Raw genomic sequence first — 21,291 nt, 5'->3', positions numbered from 1 at the left:
TTTCAAGAAGGAAATGCAGTGTCTACAGGATCTGGATTAATTAAGACCGTAATTCTGTATTTGTGTGTGTTCCCTCTTGGCTTAGAAACAAGTTTCTTTGTTTCTGCTGGACTCCAAGCTGGCAGAGACCAGAAGGAGAAAAGATGAGGTTAAATGAGCAGCCTGCCCAGAAAATGAGATGATGAGAAATCCCTTATTACCAACGATGCTTGAGTTTCCAGGAGCCCAAACTACAAAAAAAGAATCTTTTGGCTAATTTAAGGTTGGCCAGATGCCACTACTTCTGGCTGGTGGCCAGAGGACCTCGGGGGAGAAGGATGGCAGGACGCCACCAGAGAAGGTCAAGCTCTTCATCGCTAAAGCTGCCTTTGGGTGTAGCTGCTCACTAGGAAACTGAAAACTTTTTGTCCAGCAAGCTTCCCAAGTGATTCCTCAGCACATGACATTTGCCAACCTTTGTCATCCCCTCTGCCAATCAAAGCAACGGAGAAATCTCTTCTACACTAAACGGGAACAGAAAACAAAGCACTGTGCTCCAAGCCTCTAAGACGCTACAGAGAAGGTCTTGTTCAACAAGTGACATTAATGCTGCCCTCCACGCAGGGCTGTTTTTACTGAGCACTCTCAATTGCACTGGAAAATCATTTTTCCTGGTGAATTTAATTATTTTGTGACTTTATAACTGCACTGAAGGTGGAATTCCAAGTTAGAATTGAAGCACAGAATGTCTAGCTTGTAATAACCTGCACAGTTAAATCCAAACCTCCTTAGACAGGTAAGTGACTTCAGGTAAGTAACATCAGCTCCATACCTGAGCACAATGTCAACGTGAAGCTGCCAGACAGCTGCTGTGGCCATCTGGATGCAACTTCTAGAAGGAAGAATTTAATGGATGTTGTGATCTGTTTCTGCAAGATGAACAAAACAGGATGAGAGAATCCAAGGACACCAAGATATTGAACAATCTGACTGGTCTATGTAAAATTGTCATACTGATCCCCTTTCAGCCGTGATAATTTCTACATCTAACAAGAAAAGCCTCATAATTCAAAAATTCTATTTGAATCAAGTAAGCAGCAATTGTGAATACGTAAAAAGTAAAAAAAAAGAAAAAAATCACTGGCTTCAGTGTGTAAAAATTAGAAAGTGAGCTGTATAACATAAACAGTTAAAAATGTCTAGTGCATCCTAATTCAAGAAATAGTAAGTACCAAAGAAAAAAAAGTTTGCGTTTTTCTTTCTGTTAAAAGTACCAGTCTGGAAAAGGATTTTCATAAGACAGCACCAGATTTGAGAAGCTAACTTAGTAACATCATCCCTAATATTAGAGGGACATATATGTCATACTTGACAGTGAAAATGTAAGACGAGATCTTTTACACTCTCTTAAGAAATATTGTTCTTAACAGAGCTTCATTTTTCCAGTTCTTAATTGTGATGCTTAAAAAGCTATCAATTTTACACTTTCTGACAATAATGACCAATAATCACATTTTTCCCAGTCTATTTGGTCCAAGCCTATCTCTAATATCCTGTTGGAGGTCACATTTGATAATTTTAAGAGCCTCCCATTGTCAAGTAAGGTTGAAAAAATTGGCTTAGGGCATTACACTCTGATGCTTATAAGGTCAAAGAGAACACCTGTTGGCAGCTCCAACATTTACTGTTTAATCAACGAAGAAAAAAATAGCCAAAGATGCGGCTGCCACCCCAGAACAACTTAATAAACTAATCAAAAATCTCATTCACAAAAGAATCACAAGAAGAATGTTTTTCAACTTTTAACTTGGGTTTCTGATGACTAGCTGCTTCTTACTCCGAGAATAATCAAAACCTTGAGCTTTGTTTATTAAAACTTCTTATATACTTCTCATATTTTTATATAAATGAGTAGCCCGCTTATAAATAAGGAGAACAACGTAATACAAAAAGCTCGGAACTGGGTTTTGGAGAGCTTGAGCGCAGGCTCTGGCCCACTCACTTGCCGCTGGGCATTTTGCTGTCACCTAACCTCTCAGAACCTCCATTTCCACATTATGTGGAGAAGGACCAGATCAGGGTTTCTCAATCTTGGTGCTATTGACATTCTGGGACGGATAATTCTTCATTTGGAGGAGGGCCGGCCTGCGCATCGTAGGATGGTTATCAGCACCCCTGACTTCCACCCACTACATGCCAGTGGCAACTCCCATTGTGACAACCAAAATGTCTCTGGACATGACCAAATGTCCCCAGGAGGGCAAAATCAGGCACAGCTGAGAACCACTGGACTAAATATATCCTTGTTTTCTCTCCAGATCTGATATCCTACAAAATATATTAAATATCTCTTTTCTTAAATGTTATTTGTTAAGCCAGTTGTCAACATGCCAACTGCGAGGATACTCATTTTGATTTTTAGAGAAATTGAAATACAGTGACATTTGTACCAACTCTAATTTTAGTAGATTCTAAAAGCTTTTTTTGGAATGAAAATTCACAAAAGAACATCAAAGCAATATATAACAGAAACTAATGTAAATGAACTATATGTCAATAATATTTTCACCCCATTTTCTAGGGTAACCCCTTCAACTGGATGAAAAAGAAAGGCATATCAAACATGTTCTTTATCTAGTTCTACCACATGTGTACTTTTAGAAAACAAAAGGGCCTTGTAATGCCAGGAGCAATTTAAAGTATCTGACTTCTAGGAAGTAGGGAAAAAACTTAAAGCTACTAACAATCCTTTAAAAATATTTTTTAATAAGCATATTAGAAACAAAAGTTTACACCATCTTATTAATACCTGTTTGTACTCCAAATTCACAGAACAGTTAGACACGTTACAATCTATATCTGGTATTCAATTTGCTCTGAAGTCATAAATGTACATACTTCAATAGGGGGAATAACATTGTATTCCTTTCCCCTGAAGAACTGGCATTCCTTTACCAGGTTTTTTCTTCAGTAAAATTAGTTTCAACCACCCAGAGGCCAAAACCCATCACACAGATGGCCAGTCCTCACTGGGGCCCCGACACTAAAGCCAAGAGCATGAATATCACCCGAGTAACCATCTCTTCGCAGCAGGAACATACATGGAAAGGTCACTTTCTCTGTTGACTATGTTACTTCATAATTCCTGTAAAAGTAGACGAAACTTGCAGGAAGATTTTGCTTACAGCCCCCAAATTTAAAAATTATACTGGAAAAGGGACTTCAGAGAAAATTAAGTGCCCAAGGTAGCCCATAGTTCTAAGATGATATAACGACTGTTACATTCGCAAAACCTCTACGAGTAAAAGAAACCAAAGCATGAAATAAATGTCTTCCTCTTTAAGAAACAAGCACAGAGAACACCTAACGTGCGTGCCCGTGCGGACCATCCGGTCCTTTCCTTTCGCTTCACTGATGAGGAGACAAAGGTCCAAAGTCAACTCCCAAACGCTGGCACGTGATAGAAGGCGACGCGCCCTCTCCATGCGCCTGCCCTACTTTTCCTTTCTGAATTCAGTGTATTAAACTATCTGGTTATACAATTTCCATGGTGTTTACATAAGAAAACAAGTAAGTGGTTATATTCCCTTTCCCAAGCTGCCACAACAGGCCGCAGCGGTGGTGTGGAGGAATGAACAGAGTAATGGAAAAACATCAAATCCCGTGCAAAGGCAGATGTTCAGGCCTGCAGACGAACTCAGCAAGTCCTCTGAAAGTCCTTTTCTCACCTTAGTTTCCTCCACTGAGTGGAGTGAAATACAGCCTTCTGAACCACACAGCCCAGCAACGTTCCTATCAGCACAGAATAGCGCTCAGTAAAAAGAGACCCTGAACCTGACTTACCAAAGTCTTCTCTGAACAAAACACACACTCTCTCATGTACACAGAATGACGACAACGAGGACGGATTTTGTACAGAACATGTGGAAGCTGACTCGTTACTTCTATAAATGAAAGGGTGCGTGGCATGCAACATAAAATCACACATACCCTAAAAGTCAACTGCCTTTAAGCGCCCTCTCCCGCCCCCTGCCTCCCTAGAACTCCTGCTTCCAAGAGTTGCTCCTGATCCACGGGGCTCCTTGCCTAAAAGGCTGAAAGCTGCCATTCGGAATGCGATGTGTCGATGAGGTTGTCCTGTTCTGCTTGCTATTTTCAAAGCACTCATATTACTTTGTTCTATCAAAGGACAAGAAAGAAGGAGCAAAGCAGTTCAGTGGTGCTAAACCCACCCTCATTGAATCATCTGAAATACAGAATAGCTCCATCTCCCTTCCTTTTTTGATAGCTTCATTCTAATTATGCAATTCCTTCTTTTTCAGATTAAGTAGTACTCAGCTTTACGGTATAATGTCAGTAACCCAAAATCCTTCAAATTCTCCCTTCTGGTGACATTTAAATTGCTTCTCAGCAATTCCAGAGTACTTGTACAATGCCCAACAGGGACGGTCTCATTTCAAAGTGTAGGCTGCCACCTACTGACTGTGATCCCTCCCACTCAACACAGCTCTCCCCAGAAAGCCAGTCAGTCCCTCACAGGAGGTTATCTGTGCCGTCATTTGCTGTCATTTGAGGCAGTGTATGCCACGATATCAATACAATCTTTTAGTTTAATACAAATTCTTTCAACTTTAAAAAAAAAAAGAATACTAAGCAGACATGTTTCTGTATAGCGAAAAATTCCAGGCCTGTACTGAAAAGGGCAGAGAATTATTTTTAACAGGTATGTGCTATTTTTTAAATATGCAAAAAGTTCTCTTTTAACATATTTCTCTTCACATTTCCTTTATTCTTCAGTCCTGAAAACTGCAGCTCGCTCCCTCTCGTTCAGGAGAATAGTGCTGATTTATTTGTGCATATTGTTCAACCTGGAATTATTCAAAATCTGACTTCCTAGTCCTAAAGCTGGTGCAAAATTCACAGCAGCTGCTGACGACAAAGCTCAAAGTGAATTATCTCAGCCCCCGTCACGTGGACAAATCCGTAGGCGCTCTGAGTAGCCGACTTTTTCAAGTGAGATTTAGTTTCTCCCTCTTTTGACCTCTTTTTTAAGAAAGAAAATCAGACCAACCAAATATCATTAAAGGGAGAAAAGGAAATCTCCTTACTGAGGCCGCTGGCCACTGTTCCGGTGAGAGAGCGAAGGGTAAACTCACTCGACAACGTCACTTTACAAGCACCGCCTGACCCTACACTGGGAGCTGGGGAGGCACAGTTGGTTTAAATATCTGTCGCCTGGAGAGGCTGTGAGGGGCAGAGATCTGATGGGGAGACAATCACAGGATAACTCGCCATCTGTAATGCCAAATCTGAGCCGTGATAAAGCAGTGCTTGGCTGTGCCTGGAGGGTCAGGAAGGGCTTTACAGGGAAACTGCTGAAGGCAAAACAGGAGTTGACCAGGTAAACAGATGGGACAGAGGGATGGCAAAAACAGGGCCTTAGGGAACACATGCAGTAATTCATTATTAGTAAAGAATCAAGTGAATGAGGTCAGGTAGTCAGGCAGGGCACAGACCTCACAGTCGTTCGTATATCCTGCCAAGAAATATGCGTTTTAGAATGATCACATTGGTAACAACGTAGGGAATGGACTGGAGGGGAGAGTGACAAAACGGTCCAAGAAGAGATGAACAAGGATCTGAAGGGAGACACCAGGTCAGTGAGAACAGAAAGGAGGGCCATATTAAAGACAAACTATGAAGATAAAATCATAGGACTTGCCCGGATGTGGGAAATAACAAAGAGGGACAACACTGGGATCTCCCTGGTTCCTGGGTAGACAACTGAATGGATGATGGTGTATTCACCCAGACAGAAGATGTAGTGGGAAGCACGGATTCGCTGGGTGGCTATAACGACTTCAGCTGAGTTTGGAAATGCTGAGTTTCAAGTGACTGGAACATCGAGGTGAAGACGTGCAGTGGTACATCGAATACACAGATCCAAAGCTCAGGCCAGAGGTCTAGACTGGAGATGGAAATTCAGAAGTCACTAGTGTGAGCAGTAGGTGACACGGATGAAATGCCCCAGACAGAACGAGCAGTGAGAAGAGCACCATGCATGAGAACCTGGGCAGACAGCCAACAGAAGACACACCAACTTACAGAAGCACCTGGCATGCCACCTCACGGGCTCAGGGAAGAGGGAAGGCTAGAAACTCCTCCCACCAGATCTAGAGAAGACAGGTACAAAAGTAGAATTCAACTTCCGGTTTCCAGTTCAACATATAAGGAGCTTGGAAGTAACCACTCTGTCCTGACAACCAGTAAAAAGCTGAGCAGACTGAAAAATCGACAGCACTTCTTGGATGCATAAAAGAGGGAAGGACAAAGAGCAAACTGATGCCTCTGAGACTGGAGAGACAGACAGACGACTACAGGGAATCTGGACTTAGCAGAGCAGAGACTCCCGGGTGGAAACCACTGAGGGACCCAGCGCCAGGCCAGGAAAACTCAAACTAAAAGTGACGAACTGCCGGAGGCTCAGTGTGGACAGGTCTGAGAGTTAAAACCTCCAGCGCACCCAGTCATAGCGGCCCCCACAATATTGTAAGATTTACCTCCAGGAGCTCCACCAGGTTCCCACAGGAAACATGAGAAAACTCCCCTCTTGCTTCCAGCAGGGGAAGCAGACAGGGAAGCATTTTGAAACACACAGAGCACTCCCTTCTTAACAACGCCTAACCTCAGGTAAAACCAGCGAACCAGAGCCTAACCTGCTGGGTATTATCAGAGGACAAGTGACCAGTAAGTGACTGGGGGAAGGAAAGACCCAACTCCAGCCCACTCTAGCCATCCTGTCCCACCTGAAGGGGAAGAAAAAACTGAGAAACACTCATGAAGTTCACGGTCCAGAGGCAAATACTCCCTAAAAGACTGACACCTAGTCATAGGACCATAGGAGCTTCCCCTCCCCCTACACCTCATCAATACATCTCTAAAGGCCTCTTTAGAGCAGATCCTTTTGCCTGGTACATACAGTCTGGCTCTCAAGAAAAAATTACAAGGCATATCAAAAGGCAAAAGACACAATTTGAAGAGAAAGAGCAAGCATCAGAACCAGACATGGCAGAGATGTTGGAAAGATCAAACCAGGAATTTAAACAACTATGATTAATATGCTAAGCGCTCTAATGGAGAAAATAGACAGCAGCAAGAACAGATGGGCAACGTCAGCAGAGACGAAAATACTAAGAAAAGAACAAAGTATAATTCTATGTTTTAAATATTAGTTAATATATCCAAATATATTCAGATTATTCAAATACAATCTAGAAGTGTATATACCAAGATATGTACAGTGGTTTTCTCTAGGTTCTCTCCGGACGTATGGGCAATTTTTATTTTCTTCTTTAAGCTTCTCTATATTTTCCAAATATTCTACAATGCACTTGCATTACTTCTGAAATCAAATGTATAAAGGTTTTTAATTTTTTTTTTTAAGATGCGCACTTTCTTTTTTTTTTTTTTTTTTGTGAGGACGATCAGCCCCGAGCTAACGGCTGCCAATCCTATTTTTGCTGAGGAATCCTGGCCCTGAGCTCACATCTGTGCCCATCTTCCTCTACTTTATACGTGGGATGCCTGCCACAGCATGGTGTGCCAAGTGGTGCCATGTCCACACCCGGGATCCGAACCGGCGAACCCCCAGCTGCCAAGAAGCAGAACGTGTGCACTAAACCGCTGCGCCACCAGGCCAGCCCCAAGGTTTTTAATTTTTTTAAAAGATCTAGTTTGTAGGAGTGTGAATTAGCTGGAACTAATTGAGGTAGTTTGAGATAGTTGAGATTAGCCCAACTGTCTCAAACTCTAAACAACTGTTAGAAATAGACAGCGAGGAGAAAATGGAGGGGACCCAGAAAATCAACCTGCTATAAAGGGAAGAGAAAAGAAGTACCTGGGAGTTCCATCCAAGTGAGATGGAACATGCTATGGTTTCTTGGATTCAAACATAACATAACCTCATAGGAGAGGGAAACAAGAAGAAACAACAATCAGAAAAAAAATCTTGAGGACCTCACCCGTTTCTCTGAGCACGCATGAGCTTCACAGGGCAGTGGCAAAGGTAAGACGAAGGTAGATATCAAGCCCTCCCCCTAAACTTCACTGCTTCGCCGACTTCCAGGTGAGACAAGACTGAGAGAAGAAATCAGAGGTCAAAAGCACCTCAAAGGCATCCCTAAAAGGAAGGGGTGGAAACACTTCCTTGACAGCAAGTCAGGAGTGGGAACGCTTGGATGGGCCAACATGCATTCTGATGGTTTTATGTCTGAGTCAAATAAGTGAGTGAAAGCAATAGGCAGAAATCAACCACACGCCAGGCAAAAGACACAGATCGGCTGGGATGAAACATGTAGAAGGGGTAACTTTATGTGTCAACTTGGCTGCATGATGGTGCCCAGTTGTTTGGCCAAATATCAGCCTAGATATGGCTGTGAAGGTATTTTTTAGACGTGATTAACATTTAAATCAGTAGACTTTAAGTAAAGAGAATTCCCCTTCAAAACATGGGTGAGCCTCATCGAATCACTTGAAGGCCATAGGAGAAAAGACTGAGGTTTCGCAAACAGAAGAAACTCAGCCTCAAGACTGCAATGGAGAAACCTTGCCTGGGCTTCCAGCCCACTGGCCTGCCTTACAAATTTCAGATTTGCCAGCCTCCACAATAAAGTGAGCCAATTTCTTAAAAAACAAATCTCTCTATTTCTCATTCTCTCCTCCTCTTTTGCTCTCTCTCTCTCTAGATATAGATATACATAGATATAGACATATACTCACATACAAATAGTATATAATACATCTATATACAAAATACACAAAGATATAGACACACAGATAAATCTTAATGCTTCTGTTTCTCTGGAGAACCCTGACTAAAGCAGGTAATAAAAGATGAAATCTGTTAACAGAGACCAACCGGGCAGAACCTTGACCTAGAGGAAATGGAATTGAGATTGGCTAAGGCAAGCAGCAATAAAAGATCAAGGATTCCTGGACATATAAATGACATTATAAATAATACATTTAGTGAAGGCTATTCTGGAATCTATAATATGCATAATATGAACTAGATCAGAAGGATGCTACAGTTAGAACACATTTGGAGAAATCTAGGCCAAAGGATTCTGTGGGTGGCTGTAGAAATAAAAAGGAACCCATCCATACAATAAGGATATAGCAAACAATTTAACAGGCACATTTTGCATTCTCAAGATCTTTAAGTAGATGTTCTACAGGAATACTGTTCATATATAAAGATATTAACTTACCATATTTGTCTCGCAAGCCAACAGTACATCTAAAGACTCCACCAAAGGCAACATCTTCACCAAATATTACTGGAAAACAACATTTAAAGAACACATTTTAACAATCCCTAAATGACAGTAACAATAAGTAATTTAAATGTTTACATTTTAAATCATAAAACAGAAATGGACCATAGATCTAAATTAAGTTTCTCAATTTCAACATTATTAACATTTTTTTTGGACTGGATAATTCTTTTGTTGTAGTGGCCTGTCCTCTGCATCACAGATATATTAGCAGCATCCTTGCTCTCTACCCTGTGGATGACAGTTGTCCCCACATACACAGCTGTGACAGCCAGAAGTGTCTCCAGACATTGTTAAATGTAAGAGGAGGAGGGGGGATGAAAATTGTGCCAGTTGAGAAAGAACCACTGATCTTGAATTTCACCTTGTTTTCACCATGTTGTTCACCCACGAATAAAATGAAGCCAGAGAAGTAGCGAAGTAACCTGCCAAGTCAGAAAGCAGGAGGCAGAACCATGACTCACACTGCGGGCCCCCGAGTCCCTGGCCAGTGTTTTTTTTATACGTGGTATACAATGAGAGTCAGCAATCTGAAAAGCTGAAGGAAAAGCACTCTACGCTGAGACGACAGTCACAAATAGGAAAGTGACTTAGACTGTGTGAAACAGGAGGAGGCAAGTCTGGTGGGACATGGACAGCAAGGCAATGAATAGCACAGGTAGGGCTTGAGAGGAGCTTTGAAGCAAGGCAAAGAAAATAACAGGCATTCGTAGCACAGAACTCTGGACCTCAAGAAAATAAGTCACCTTGCTCTACTCACCCAGATCAATCATTGTCAGCATTCAAAACAAAGCAAGGTCTAATTATCCACTAGTCTAGCTCTCACTTCCTCTTACAAAATAACCTGGTTTTCACTTGATCTTAAAACTAGGGACTCTCAAGTGGAAGCACGAGGTATACTAACTACACATATGAAGTAAAGCCAATTAACCTTAGAAAACACACAGCAGGAGGACAACTGCTTTTATATCAATAATTTAACTTGATAAGATAAAGTTACTTATACAGTTATTTATAAATATTAAAGTTATTTCCAAAAAATCTTACAACTTGAATGACAATATATCCCAAAGGAAAGCACGGAATCAAATCCTCGTTTTATAAACAGATAGCTGAACAAAGTGGTATTTTCCATTTTTTCTACACGCTAAAGAAACAGCAGTACACAGTAGGTATATAATATTGGGACCACTTAGACTACGGAAGAAAGTTAACTTGATGATGTTAGATATGCATGAGAACTAACTCACAGCGAGGAGATAAAAGATGTGTTCATATCATAATTTGATTATTTAACCTTAATCATTTCATTAGGTCTTTTAAAAATTCCAGGTAGATATCATGTTAACCATTGAGCTCCAGACAAATATTTCCAGCAAATCTTCAATTCTGAATTAACACAACTGCCACAGTCAAGCACAAAGCAAGTTTACCTGCAGTAGGATCTTTAGCCAATGAGTTGTCCAAGGCACTTGTTACTGCCTGGAAAAGATTCATTTTCTGAGTTTGCCCTGTGAAAGTTAAAAAAAAAAAAAAATTGTAACATTTCATACATTGTAAAATATGTAAAAAATAACCAGTTTCTTAACAGTTGATTACAACTGGATTAAATTCAAGGTAGAAATGAGGGTACAGAATATATTATGTGAATGTATTGCATTATTTACAATGATGCCAGCTTTGTGGAAGATGCAAAAGGAATGCAGATTTCAAGAAGCTTGTCAATGAGGCAAAATTTGCACATTAAATAATTAAAAACAAGTATAAAAAAGAAGGAAGGAATATAATCAAGTGACCAAATGTGTGTAGACAATAAAAAAAAAGCTCCAGAAAGTCAGAAGAGGGAACCAGCCAGAGTGAGAGGGGTTTGGGAAGATTCCCTGGACGAGTGTTAGGAAACTAAGCCCTCATGGCGGCACGTGACCAGTGGCGTCTGTTGCATATGCCACAAAGAGCACATAGTCATGGGCCGTCAAACAATGAGGAAGGCTGAAGATCAACATGAGTGCCTAGAACTGCCATGTTTGGAGAATACCATAACCCCACACCTAAACACGTGAGAGCTAGTCCTATTCTCTTACTGCTCAAGGAGAATCTCTGCAGGACAACCTCCACCTCCCTAAGCGGGTTGTCGGGAGGGCTGAATGGAATGTACACTTGAAGCACCTGGAGCAGTAGGTGATGCAGTAAGTGCTGAACAAATATTAGCTATTTACTGCTAGATTCTCGAATTTGTCGGTGTCCTTCATCTTGACCTTGGCATTATTCTGAATGGTATAAAGCTTTATTTAATAGTTTCCAAATGTTGGAATTCAGAAACATCATGACTTTAGGACTCTGAATTAAGCCTCGGTGCTGCCCAGTGCCCACAGACACCCCAGAACTTTGGGTCAACTCCTCTCCAAAAGCACTATTTGGAGCAGAGAAAGGCTTCTGCCTGAAGCTTCTCTGAGCCACAGGCCCAAGCTTCACTTTTGTGCCTGCTCCATGCACTCGTGCTCACCTTAACCCACAGCCACCCTGATATCAATCCCATCAACACCTGCTGCTTACCCTAACCACTGTCCCACCCAATCTCTGAGCTCCTCAGTAGCCTGGTGTGTCCCAAAAGCTAAGGTCTAATTCCCAGGGTGGGTCACAACCCACCTACTGCTATTGCTACTGCTCCATCAACCCTCCAGCCCTGAGACACACTGGTCACTCCTCCTTTTCCTGGAGACCCATCGTCTTCCCAAGCCTGGCCTGTCTCCACAACAGGCTCTAACCTATGACATCTTGAATCTCCCACTATCCACTGACACCCAGCCTTCTGACTTTCTGCCTGCTCCGGCCTCAGATGTCTCTCTGACCCCTTCAACACTGCTAAACGCCCAGGCTTCGGGTCTTGGCAACACCCAATCAGATCTGCCCTCCTGCCTCTGTACCCAAAATAGAGGCCTATTTCTACTCTTCCTATTGATGGGGATAATAGGAATTTATTCAAGAAAGCACCGTTATATCACCTACGTCAAAGGATACATGATCACACCACATGTCCATGATTACTTCATAACTTAATTTTCCTCAGGCTAAGCCTTTATTATTTAATAGATACTTTCCTTAACTCCTTCTCCATTCTATAAAAACCCTGTAAAGTGTTTACTGGTGCCCAGAATCAGATGATAATGGTTTAGGGTAAACTTTTTTCCCAACCACCATGACATTCCCACTCTTTCTCCTATTTCATATATTTCCTAAAGTAAGATTTCTATTTGTCTATTAAGATTTTCACAGCTAAGAACCTAGGAAGAATGACACTTCCTAAGCATCTAAGCTGGTATCTGTTTCCCATCTGCTGACCATTTGAATTAATACCAAATGCCCCCCACCCCCGACCTCTTTATCTCCTTGCTGCTCAGCAAGTTTTCAGCAGGAAGAAAGCAAAAACTTTAATAATAAAAATCATACAAAGGAAATCTGAAAAGTATTGCTTGATAACCACAAATAATTTACTTTTCTTATATGAAAATAATTTACAAATAAGGGTATTTAAAGGTTATATTTCCATATGAGCACATAAACTTTCACTCCTGAATACTTTTTTCAAATAGATTCAAAATTTTAGGAGTTTGGATTAACTGCTATTCTACTAGAAGCTTTTAAAAGTTTTAAATGACAATTATTAATACAGCACATCTTTTGATTCTTTTTAAAGCTCATTTTTAAATGAGCTGCTCACTTGAAATTGTCCTAAGTAGAGCATTGTGAATGAGCAGGTCTTCATCACTGCTACGAAGACCAAGTGACACATCACCAAGTGACACGAAGACCAAGTGACACATCACCAAGTGACACATCGGCAGAATGTTAGGGACACAAGAGAAGATAAGCTCCCAGACGGGAGTGATTCTTATCTGCTCTTGATCAGAGATAAACGCTCAGCGCTTACAACAATGGCTGACATGTGGCAGCTGCTCACTAAATATCTGTTGCACGAATGACTGAATAAACAAACAAATGAGGCTGTTTCAATAAAGATTTAAAAAGCACACAAAGCAAACTGTTAGTCAACCACTTAAAGAAAAAGGAACGAGTAGGAAAAAAGATCTACCAGAGTCACAGTTCAAAGACAGACAAGAGAATGGGAGCGGGGAAGAGGTGATACTGCAGTAATGGTCTAAAGGATTATTCACTTATTCTAAATATTCAGTATGCAGTAGGGCTGAAGGAAGAGAGAAGCCTTCTGGAGCTGGAGCATCTCAGACAGAAGAGGCAAGGGGTGCCCGAGGAGCAGTCTCCAGAAAGAAACAAGGTCAACAGCAGGGCATGTAGAAACGAAGCGTGATTTGTAGCCAGACCCCAAACAAATAAAAATACACAGCTATGATGAAAAAAGTTAGGGTCTACTTTCAGAAGATGAAGCCTCTGCCGAGACATTCAGCACTGGCCCTCCAGTGAGCTGCCTAGTCCTTGGTATAGACGTGTGTATTATAGCACTTCCTTGTCATACTCCTTAGAGACCTCAGCATTGAGCACAGTGTCTAACACACACACGACAATCAGTATCTGCCTGTTGAAGCACGAGGAACGAATGGTTTCAGTGGCATAATCCAGCACTAACCACACTGTGAAATGAAGGATGCCTTCATTTCTCCCAACAAAACCCATCCCTCCAGATATTCTCCAGGATCCTTATGTGCCAGGTGTGTACCTCTGTCTCATTCTAATCCCTATTAAAGGGTAGCTCAACCTGTACGCCATAAAGTAAGTTTCGTGGAGAATTCAAATATCAAGGACAGAACATTTATATTAAAATGTAAATGAAGGAACCATAAACACAAATGCCTTTTTAAGGTGCCAGTGTATACTGCATATTGATGAAAAGGAACAAAGTAAAGGAGGGGAAGGGGTTGTCACCTGAGGCTGAAATTGGGAGGACCTAGGAGGCTTAAAGTTGAAGAAACTGTGGAGAGGGTCCTTAGGTTCCCCTCTCAAGGTACCCGGTAACTTCAGTTACGGTATGACAAGTTATGGTCGCTTCCCTTCCTTTTGCTAGCTCCTTCTCTACTCAGTCACTAAATGGTTTTTAAGCCCAGCTATAGGCTAGTAGCCCCTAAATGGGTATCTCCAATCCAGACCTCTCCTGTAAGCTCCTGACTTATATCCCACAATCATCAGTTCTCCACATGGATGTCTTGGGCTTTTCTAACTCAACAAGCACAAAACTGGACTCTTCATGTCTGCTCCCAAAAACCAGTCTTTCCCATCTTAGCAAACGGCACTACCCTCTACCCAAGTGCACAAGCCAGAAACTGAGGAGGCACCCTTGAATGTCTTCCTTCTATTCACTCCTCATACACAATCCATCAAATCCTACTTCCAAACACATTACTTCAAATTATAGGTTAAAATCTGGTACTACCATGTCCTATTTCCAGAACTCACCATCTCTTTCCTATCCCAGGAAACCACCTCCTAATGGGGATATAAATATGATTATCATTTTACTCATATTTTAGCAATTTCACAATTATGGAAGGGGGGTTAAAACGACCTGTACTCTATTTCTCAAGCATTGGACTAAAGTTTTGTTTCTTTCTAAGACAGAATTCGAGGTTCAACTTGTCAGTGAGAAAAAAACTGCTATTCACCTTTATAATATTTACTTAACTGTTTCACACAACTGAGACGCTTCTTAGTAAGTTATTTCTACATGCATTTTAGCACATTGTTTAGACTGGAAGCTCTGGAATCTGAATAACTACAATTCCAAAGCCGAAGCTACCACTAACTTACCTGTGTAACCTTGGACAAACTATCTCAAGACCTCAATTAACCTACCTGGAGGTACTAGGTTGTCCTAGGCATCAAATGAGATGATGAATGTAAATTTCTCAGCACAGTGCCTGCCCGTAGTAACCACTCAATAAATGTTCATTCTTATTATTCACAAGTAAACGCACACTTCCAAAAACGTCAGCTCTAGCATATGAGAAGTTATTAGACCAGGGAAAGGTAACTGTTTCCTTATTGTTTCCGATGTTCTGATGATAGACACTGGATCTTTTGGAGATTACATAAAACTTGCAGAAGAAATCGCAAAAGTTATGCAACTGTCATACCGTGAGGTGTGAGCTGTGGCTACATGTCCTTCCTACTGCTGGAAACACCATGATTTCCTCCTCCCATCACCCACATCCATTACCCCTCTTTGGCTAAGGGGCAGTCTGGCCCAACACAGGCCCAGTACTAGGCTCAAATAGAAAGCCTGGATTCTTTCCCATCTCTGGGAAGAACCTATTCCTCCCTTTTCTCCTACCTGCCAAAGCAAAGGAACACTATCTTTCTTTTAAATCTTCCTGTTCGTCCTTAGTGGCCCAGCCACGGGCAAGCTGAGACAATACCTAAGGCCTAACCCTTTCCCCGCTTGAGAAAGCAAGGAGGGAGAACGGAGAAAGGGAGGCGTTCCCTGGGCACCACCACCTCCACCTTCAGGCCCTTCCAGACCGCGGTGTGCCCTCTCACTCATCCCGAGGGTGCCCAGGGGCTGCCTCTAGAATGTGGAACCGTCACAAAAACAGAGAAAGGAGGAAACCACAGTCAGACCCTAAGGCGGGACGAGACTCCAAAGAGCAGAGCAGGGATTTTGCCAATATGCAAGGAGATCGGCCTGCCGGTCCCCGCCCAGGACAGGCAAGGCTGCACTCCTTGCTTGTGCCCGCCGGCCTGGGAGTCCGGGCTGCAGCGGAAGCGGACAGGGCAGCCCCCAGCTCACCGTACTCCAGGGGCTCCGGGTCCGGCTGGAAAGTGAAGTGAGCCACCCGCCGCCACTGGGCAGCATCCTCGCCGGCCGAGGCGGGCTGCAGGAAGCCCCGCGGCAGCCCCGCGCCACGCAGCCGACGCCAGTGTCCCCCGGCCCCGGCTGCACGGAGCCTCAACAGCCGGCACGCAATCGCTGCTGCGACCGCCATCCCCACTCGCAGCCCCGGTTTGCAAGCTACGCCGCCGCACTCTGCCGGCAGGGAGGGCGGAGCACCGAGGCGGCTTCCACATTGGTTGGGCTGAAGGGGCGGTCCCATGAAACGGACCCATCGGAGCTCGGAATTCGGGGGTGGGGAAGGCGACGAAGACGGCGGAGCGGCGTTTGCCTGTTGTGCGCATGCGGAGGAGGAGGTGGGGCTGGTGCGAGCGGGCCCGCGGATGCCGATGAAGTTGTTCCTGGAGGCGGAGCTTGCCTAAAGTCAGCAGCGTGGGCCGGGGGTCAGCTCGCGGGTCTGCGGGGTTATGTCTGCGTTTGTTCTTTTCCAGCGTCCTTTAAGTTGTCAGCTCTGAGGGATTCTTCATTATAAGATTTATACTTTCTTTTAAAATGTAGCCCTGTTTCTGTCCTCTCCTATTCTTTACCTCTACTGTCTTCTAAGTGAGGGATGCAAAGGATTACTGACTAGCATTGGTTATTAGTCTTTGAGTTTCAGAAAACTGCGGAAGAGCCTCCGCTCTTTATTCAAACCCCCTTAAATGCTTAATAAGCATGTATAGATGTGTGTGTGTGTGTGTGTGTGTGTGTGTGTGAGAGAGAGAGAGAGAGAGAGAGAGAGAGAGAGAGATTAGCCCTGAGGTAACATTTGTTGCCCATCATCCTCTTTTTTTTTTCCTTTCCTCCTCAAAGCCTCCCCAGTACATAGTTGTCTATCCTAGTTGTACGTCCTTCTAGTTTTCTATGTGGGATGCAGCCACAGCATGGCTTGATGAATGATGACTAGGTGAGTGCCCAGGATCCAAACCAGAAGACCCCTGGGCAGGGAAGCAGTGCATGAACCTAACCACTATGCCACAGGCGGCCCCTATAGATTTTTATTGATTGTGTTTTTCTGGATTTAGATAAGAATGAAAGAAGTGAACTTCGATTTCATCCTGCAGATCCACTTAATAGAAATTCAGCTGCATTTTTGCCCAGGTGCAGTGAAAATGACCTGACGGGCTTACTGTAACTAGCTTAGAAACCTGGAAAGGTTGAATCATTAGTTTACGTTTACAATAATCAACTTTGTAAATTTTCTTTTTAAAAATCCAAATGTTTAAAAGGATACCATCTCTGTCCATGAATTTACAAATCACAGTAAAATATGACAGAGACAAAAGTGAAAGGGTTTCCATTAGATAAAGATGGGAGGGTGGGAAAGGAAAGGCCCAGAACAAAATTTGAAGAAGAAAGACGGGCAGAGAATGAAGGGTAAGGAGTAGGCGGAAAGAATGTTCCCCTTTTGTTATTCCTGCCCTCCCACCCATCTTTGGTTTTGCAAGGAAGCAAAGGAGAGAGAAGAAATTGGGCAAGAGGAATGGCAGAGAGTTGCACCAGCTGCTTGTTTTCTGACTGAGATTCAGAGACAGAAATTAGAAACTGCCAAAGGGAGAACCAGAATTATATCTCCATTATTCCTACTCCCACACCAAACTCCAAAATTCAACATTTTGGGGATTTTTAACCTTGGTTTTTGTTAGTGTTAACTTCTACTGTTTAGTGGGTGTGTGTGTGCTGTGTTGCGTTCCTCATTTTTACGAGTGTGAAGGTATTTTTTATTTTATTTCAGCAGAGGAAAGGGGTAACAAAATAAATTGAATTGCCATAGTCAAATTTTAATTTTAGAAGAAGGCAAAGAGCAAGGATAAAAATGAATCAAGCTGCATTTTCTCAGTTTGTTGATAGTCTAGGGAGCTGGGGTGCTGAGATGATTTAGGCCTGAGAGAAAAAGGATAAAAGGACTAGTGAGAATTTATTGAATATTTGCTATGTACCAGCCAAAGACAAGCCACCATTGAGACAAATATGTTCAAAATGTAGTCTCGATTTAAGAACGTGCAAGTTGGTGGAGAAAGAAGACAGATTATATGCCAACTACAATCCAGTGCGATGGGGGCCCTGGAACAATGGGAACAAAATGAAACATACAAAGAGCAATAGCTCTGCTTTTGGAAGTCAAGAACGCCTCCAGAAAGAACATGGAGCTTCTAAAAGATGAGTAGGGGCCAGCCGGTGGGGCAGCGGTTAAGTGTGCACATTCTGCTTCAGTGGTCCGGGCGGGGTTCGCTGGTTCAGATCCCTGGAGCAGACATGGTGATGTGGATTAAGGCTGCCCCAGCTAGAGAAGCCCAAGGTGACCTGGCCTACATGCCAAACTATACGACCCAGTGGACTTTTTTTATGGTATGAATTAGGACCGCCCCAGGGAGAGAAGCCCAGGGCATCCTCACCTACATGCCGATCTATATGGCCAGATTCGTATCTAAAGTTATATGACCGCACAATAACCAGACCCCATCTGCACTGAAATCATTTAATGACATTTTACATCATCTTTTCTTTTCTCCAGTAAAAATAAGTCACGTACCCATGCCTTATAAAATTAGCCCTAACCCTCAACTCGGGGCAGCAGCAGGAGCTCTGACCGCCCGTGGGTCCTGTCGCCACGCACCAGCTCTGCCTGCCCATGGGTCCTGTCCCCATGCCAGCGGGGGCAGCAGCAGCTGCTCTGCCTGCCCATGGGCCCTGTCCCCATGCCAGCGGGGGCAGCAAAAGCGGCGGCAGCAGAAGCTCTGACTGCCCATGGGTCCTGTCCCCATGCTATTCCACACTATTCTCTAAATAAAAGAGCACTACTGCCAGATCTTGAGAGTCTAAAAAATCTTTCTTTCGACTCCTTGGCTCACCGACCCCGCATCAATGGCACCACTTGGCAAGCCATGCTGTGATAGGCACGTATAAAATAGCAGAAGATGGGCACAGATGTTGGCTCAGGGCCAGTCTTCCCCAGCAAAAAGAGGATGATTGGAGGCAGATGTTAGCTCAGGGCTAATCATCCTCAAAAAAAAATTTTTTTTTTTTTTAAAGATTGGCACCTGGGCTAACAACTGTTGCCAATCTTTTTTTTTTTTTTTTTCCTGCTTTATCTCCCCAAACCCCTCCTGTACACAGTTGTATATCTTAGTTGCATGTCCTTCTAGTTGTGGGATGTGGGACACCATCTCAATGTGGCCTGACAAGCGGCGCCATGTACGCGCCCGGGATCCGAACCCTGGGCCGCTGCAGAGGAGTGCGCGAACTTAACCACTCGGCCACGGAGCCGGCCCCCAAAATTTTAAAACTTTAAAAAAATAAAAGTGACCAGGCAAACGGGAAGAGAAGGTATTCTAGACAAAGGAAAAAACATGCGCAGTCTCACAGACATGAGAACACAGTGCATTCAAGGGAGAGAAGCCAGCTTGGTGCTGCTAGACTGAGGGTCTAGGGAAGGATAGATGGATTGACAAAATTAGGAAAAATAAATCAGAGGGAGACTTTGAAGGTCATATGCAGGTCTAACAAGTTTGGACTTCCAGCTTCCTGCAGTCAGAAATGACAGAGAGAGCACCTAACAGATGTGTCTGCCCAGCGAATCACTTTTTTTTTTTTTTTTTTTGAAATTTTCCCTGTCTCTACTGCACCATCTGCCTGGTAACCATGGAACTGTCTATGTCATTAGAGTGGGGCTCAACCTGGCCACACTTCATTGATATTAAGTTGGGGACTGACTGTCATACTCTGGGAATTATGGAAGTGTAATTTAGAAAGAACTAGAAGCAAAGTTTCCAGTCATTCCTCAGAATGACTCCTGCCTCACTTTTTACCACTGAGCTTCATTACCTGTGCAGCTTGTAGCTGTTTGGACTCAGCTGGCTTTTGGACACCCATCTGACATAGCAACATAATATTTTTGTAGCATTATATCCCTATATCCTAGCCCCTGCTCCCATTCAAACCCAACCAGAGCCATCAGGGAGGCAAGCAGCAAGGGAGTCAAATGCTTGCTTTAGAATTTTAAAATAGATTTTAAAGCTGATGGCAGAGACAATGATTTGAGAAGAGTTTGAGTTTTAAAGTCTGGTGTCTGAGTATTAAACCTCAAGACCCTGGATGACTTAGGGCATAAAGTTTGTGACCTACAAAAGATTATAAAGAGCATGCTAATTTGAGAGCCTGTTCTTCCCACCTTCCAGGGAGACAGAGCCATAGAACGCAAAGAACCATATTGGTTACGAGCTCCCAAAATCACCTCTGGCTAATTTAAGCAGAACTGTAATTACCTTAGAAGATATGTGATGGCCCACAAAAAGTGAAGAAACAAATGGCTTAGAAAAAACAGAAACGAGGGCAGTCCCAGAGATCCAGGTAATCAGAGGTAATTTATAGACTAATAAGGATATTAAAATCTCCAGGATGAATTGACTCTATTTTATCTGTCTTTGAGTGATTTTGGTCAAGATTCGGTTCCTGGGGGAGAGAATCTGGTTAGTCCAGATTAGTTCATCGCTATCCCTTGACTAAAGAAGAAAAGGATGTCTTATTGACCAAGATTATCTACAAAGTAAAAGAGAAGATTACCCAAACTTAAATCAAGGAGCAGCTACCAACCAAAGAGGGAACTGGTGCTTGGAAGCCAAGAGGAGACCTGCTGACCATGCAGTCATCCTGCCTGGGAGGTGCCACTGCGGCCGCTCCAGCAGTGAGAATTTCTCCATGAAACCTTCCTCTGGATTCTTCAACATAGACTGAAGCATTGCCACTGCTATAATATGCCTCTGAATTTCTGCGGGATAGTGGTGGCCTCACCATCTGAATCCCCCTACGTCTTCTCTTAAAAAAGAAGCAGAGTAAAAAGGAAAGCAAATTAAACCAACAATTGACATCTACAGAATAGTTAGGACACAGAAAAGTCCACAACCTCCAAATTTAGGTGTTAGTGAAAAATAAACAGACTTGGCGTTGGGCTTGCAGAGGTTAGGAAGGAGTTTAGAAAAAGCTTTGCTTACAGGAAGAAGATAATCAGAATAATCCTATATATATATAGAAAAAATTAAATCCATACTTTAAAACACCCCAATAGAGAAAACTCCAAGCTCAGATGGCTTCACTAGTGAACTCTACCAAATACTTAAGGAAGAAATATTACCAATTCTATAA

At 42.9% G+C, this 21,291-nt stretch overlaps 1 protein-coding gene across 8 annotated transcripts in view; it reads right to left on the bottom strand.

The window, feature by feature from the left end:
* The window catches only part of BCKDHB (branched chain keto acid dehydrogenase E1 subunit beta), a 229,740-nt gene extending 213,296 nt beyond the window's left edge, over positions 1-16,444 (bottom strand). For 3 of the 8 annotated variants that reach the window (XM_070559021.1, XM_070559022.1, XM_070559023.1), the window contains exons 1-3: positions 16,069-16,317; positions 10,748-10,825; positions 9,249-9,317 (exon numbers count right to left, since the gene is read on the bottom strand). In XM_070559021.1, coding sequence (XP_070415122.1) covers positions 9,249-9,317; positions 10,748-10,825; positions 16,069-16,264 — 343 coding nt within the window. In that variant the 5' untranslated portion in view covers positions 16,265-16,317. Of the gene's footprint in view, positions 1-9,248; positions 9,318-10,747; positions 10,826-16,068 lie in introns of all 8 variants that reach the window. The other 5 variants (XM_008516297.2, XM_008516299.2, XR_011522536.1 and 2 more) reach the window with 4 other exon arrangements.
* Between the last annotated feature and the right edge of the window lie 4,847 nt (positions 16,445-21,291).

The sequence above is a fragment of the Equus przewalskii genome, chromosome 9, assembly GCF_037783145.1.
Source record: "Equus przewalskii isolate Varuska chromosome 9, EquPr2, whole genome shotgun sequence".
NCBI classification, from domain to species: Eukaryota; Metazoa; Chordata; class Mammalia; order Perissodactyla; family Equidae; genus Equus; species Equus przewalskii.
Note: the sequence above shows the minus strand (reverse complement) of the source record. Positions and strands in the feature narration are given on the sequence as shown.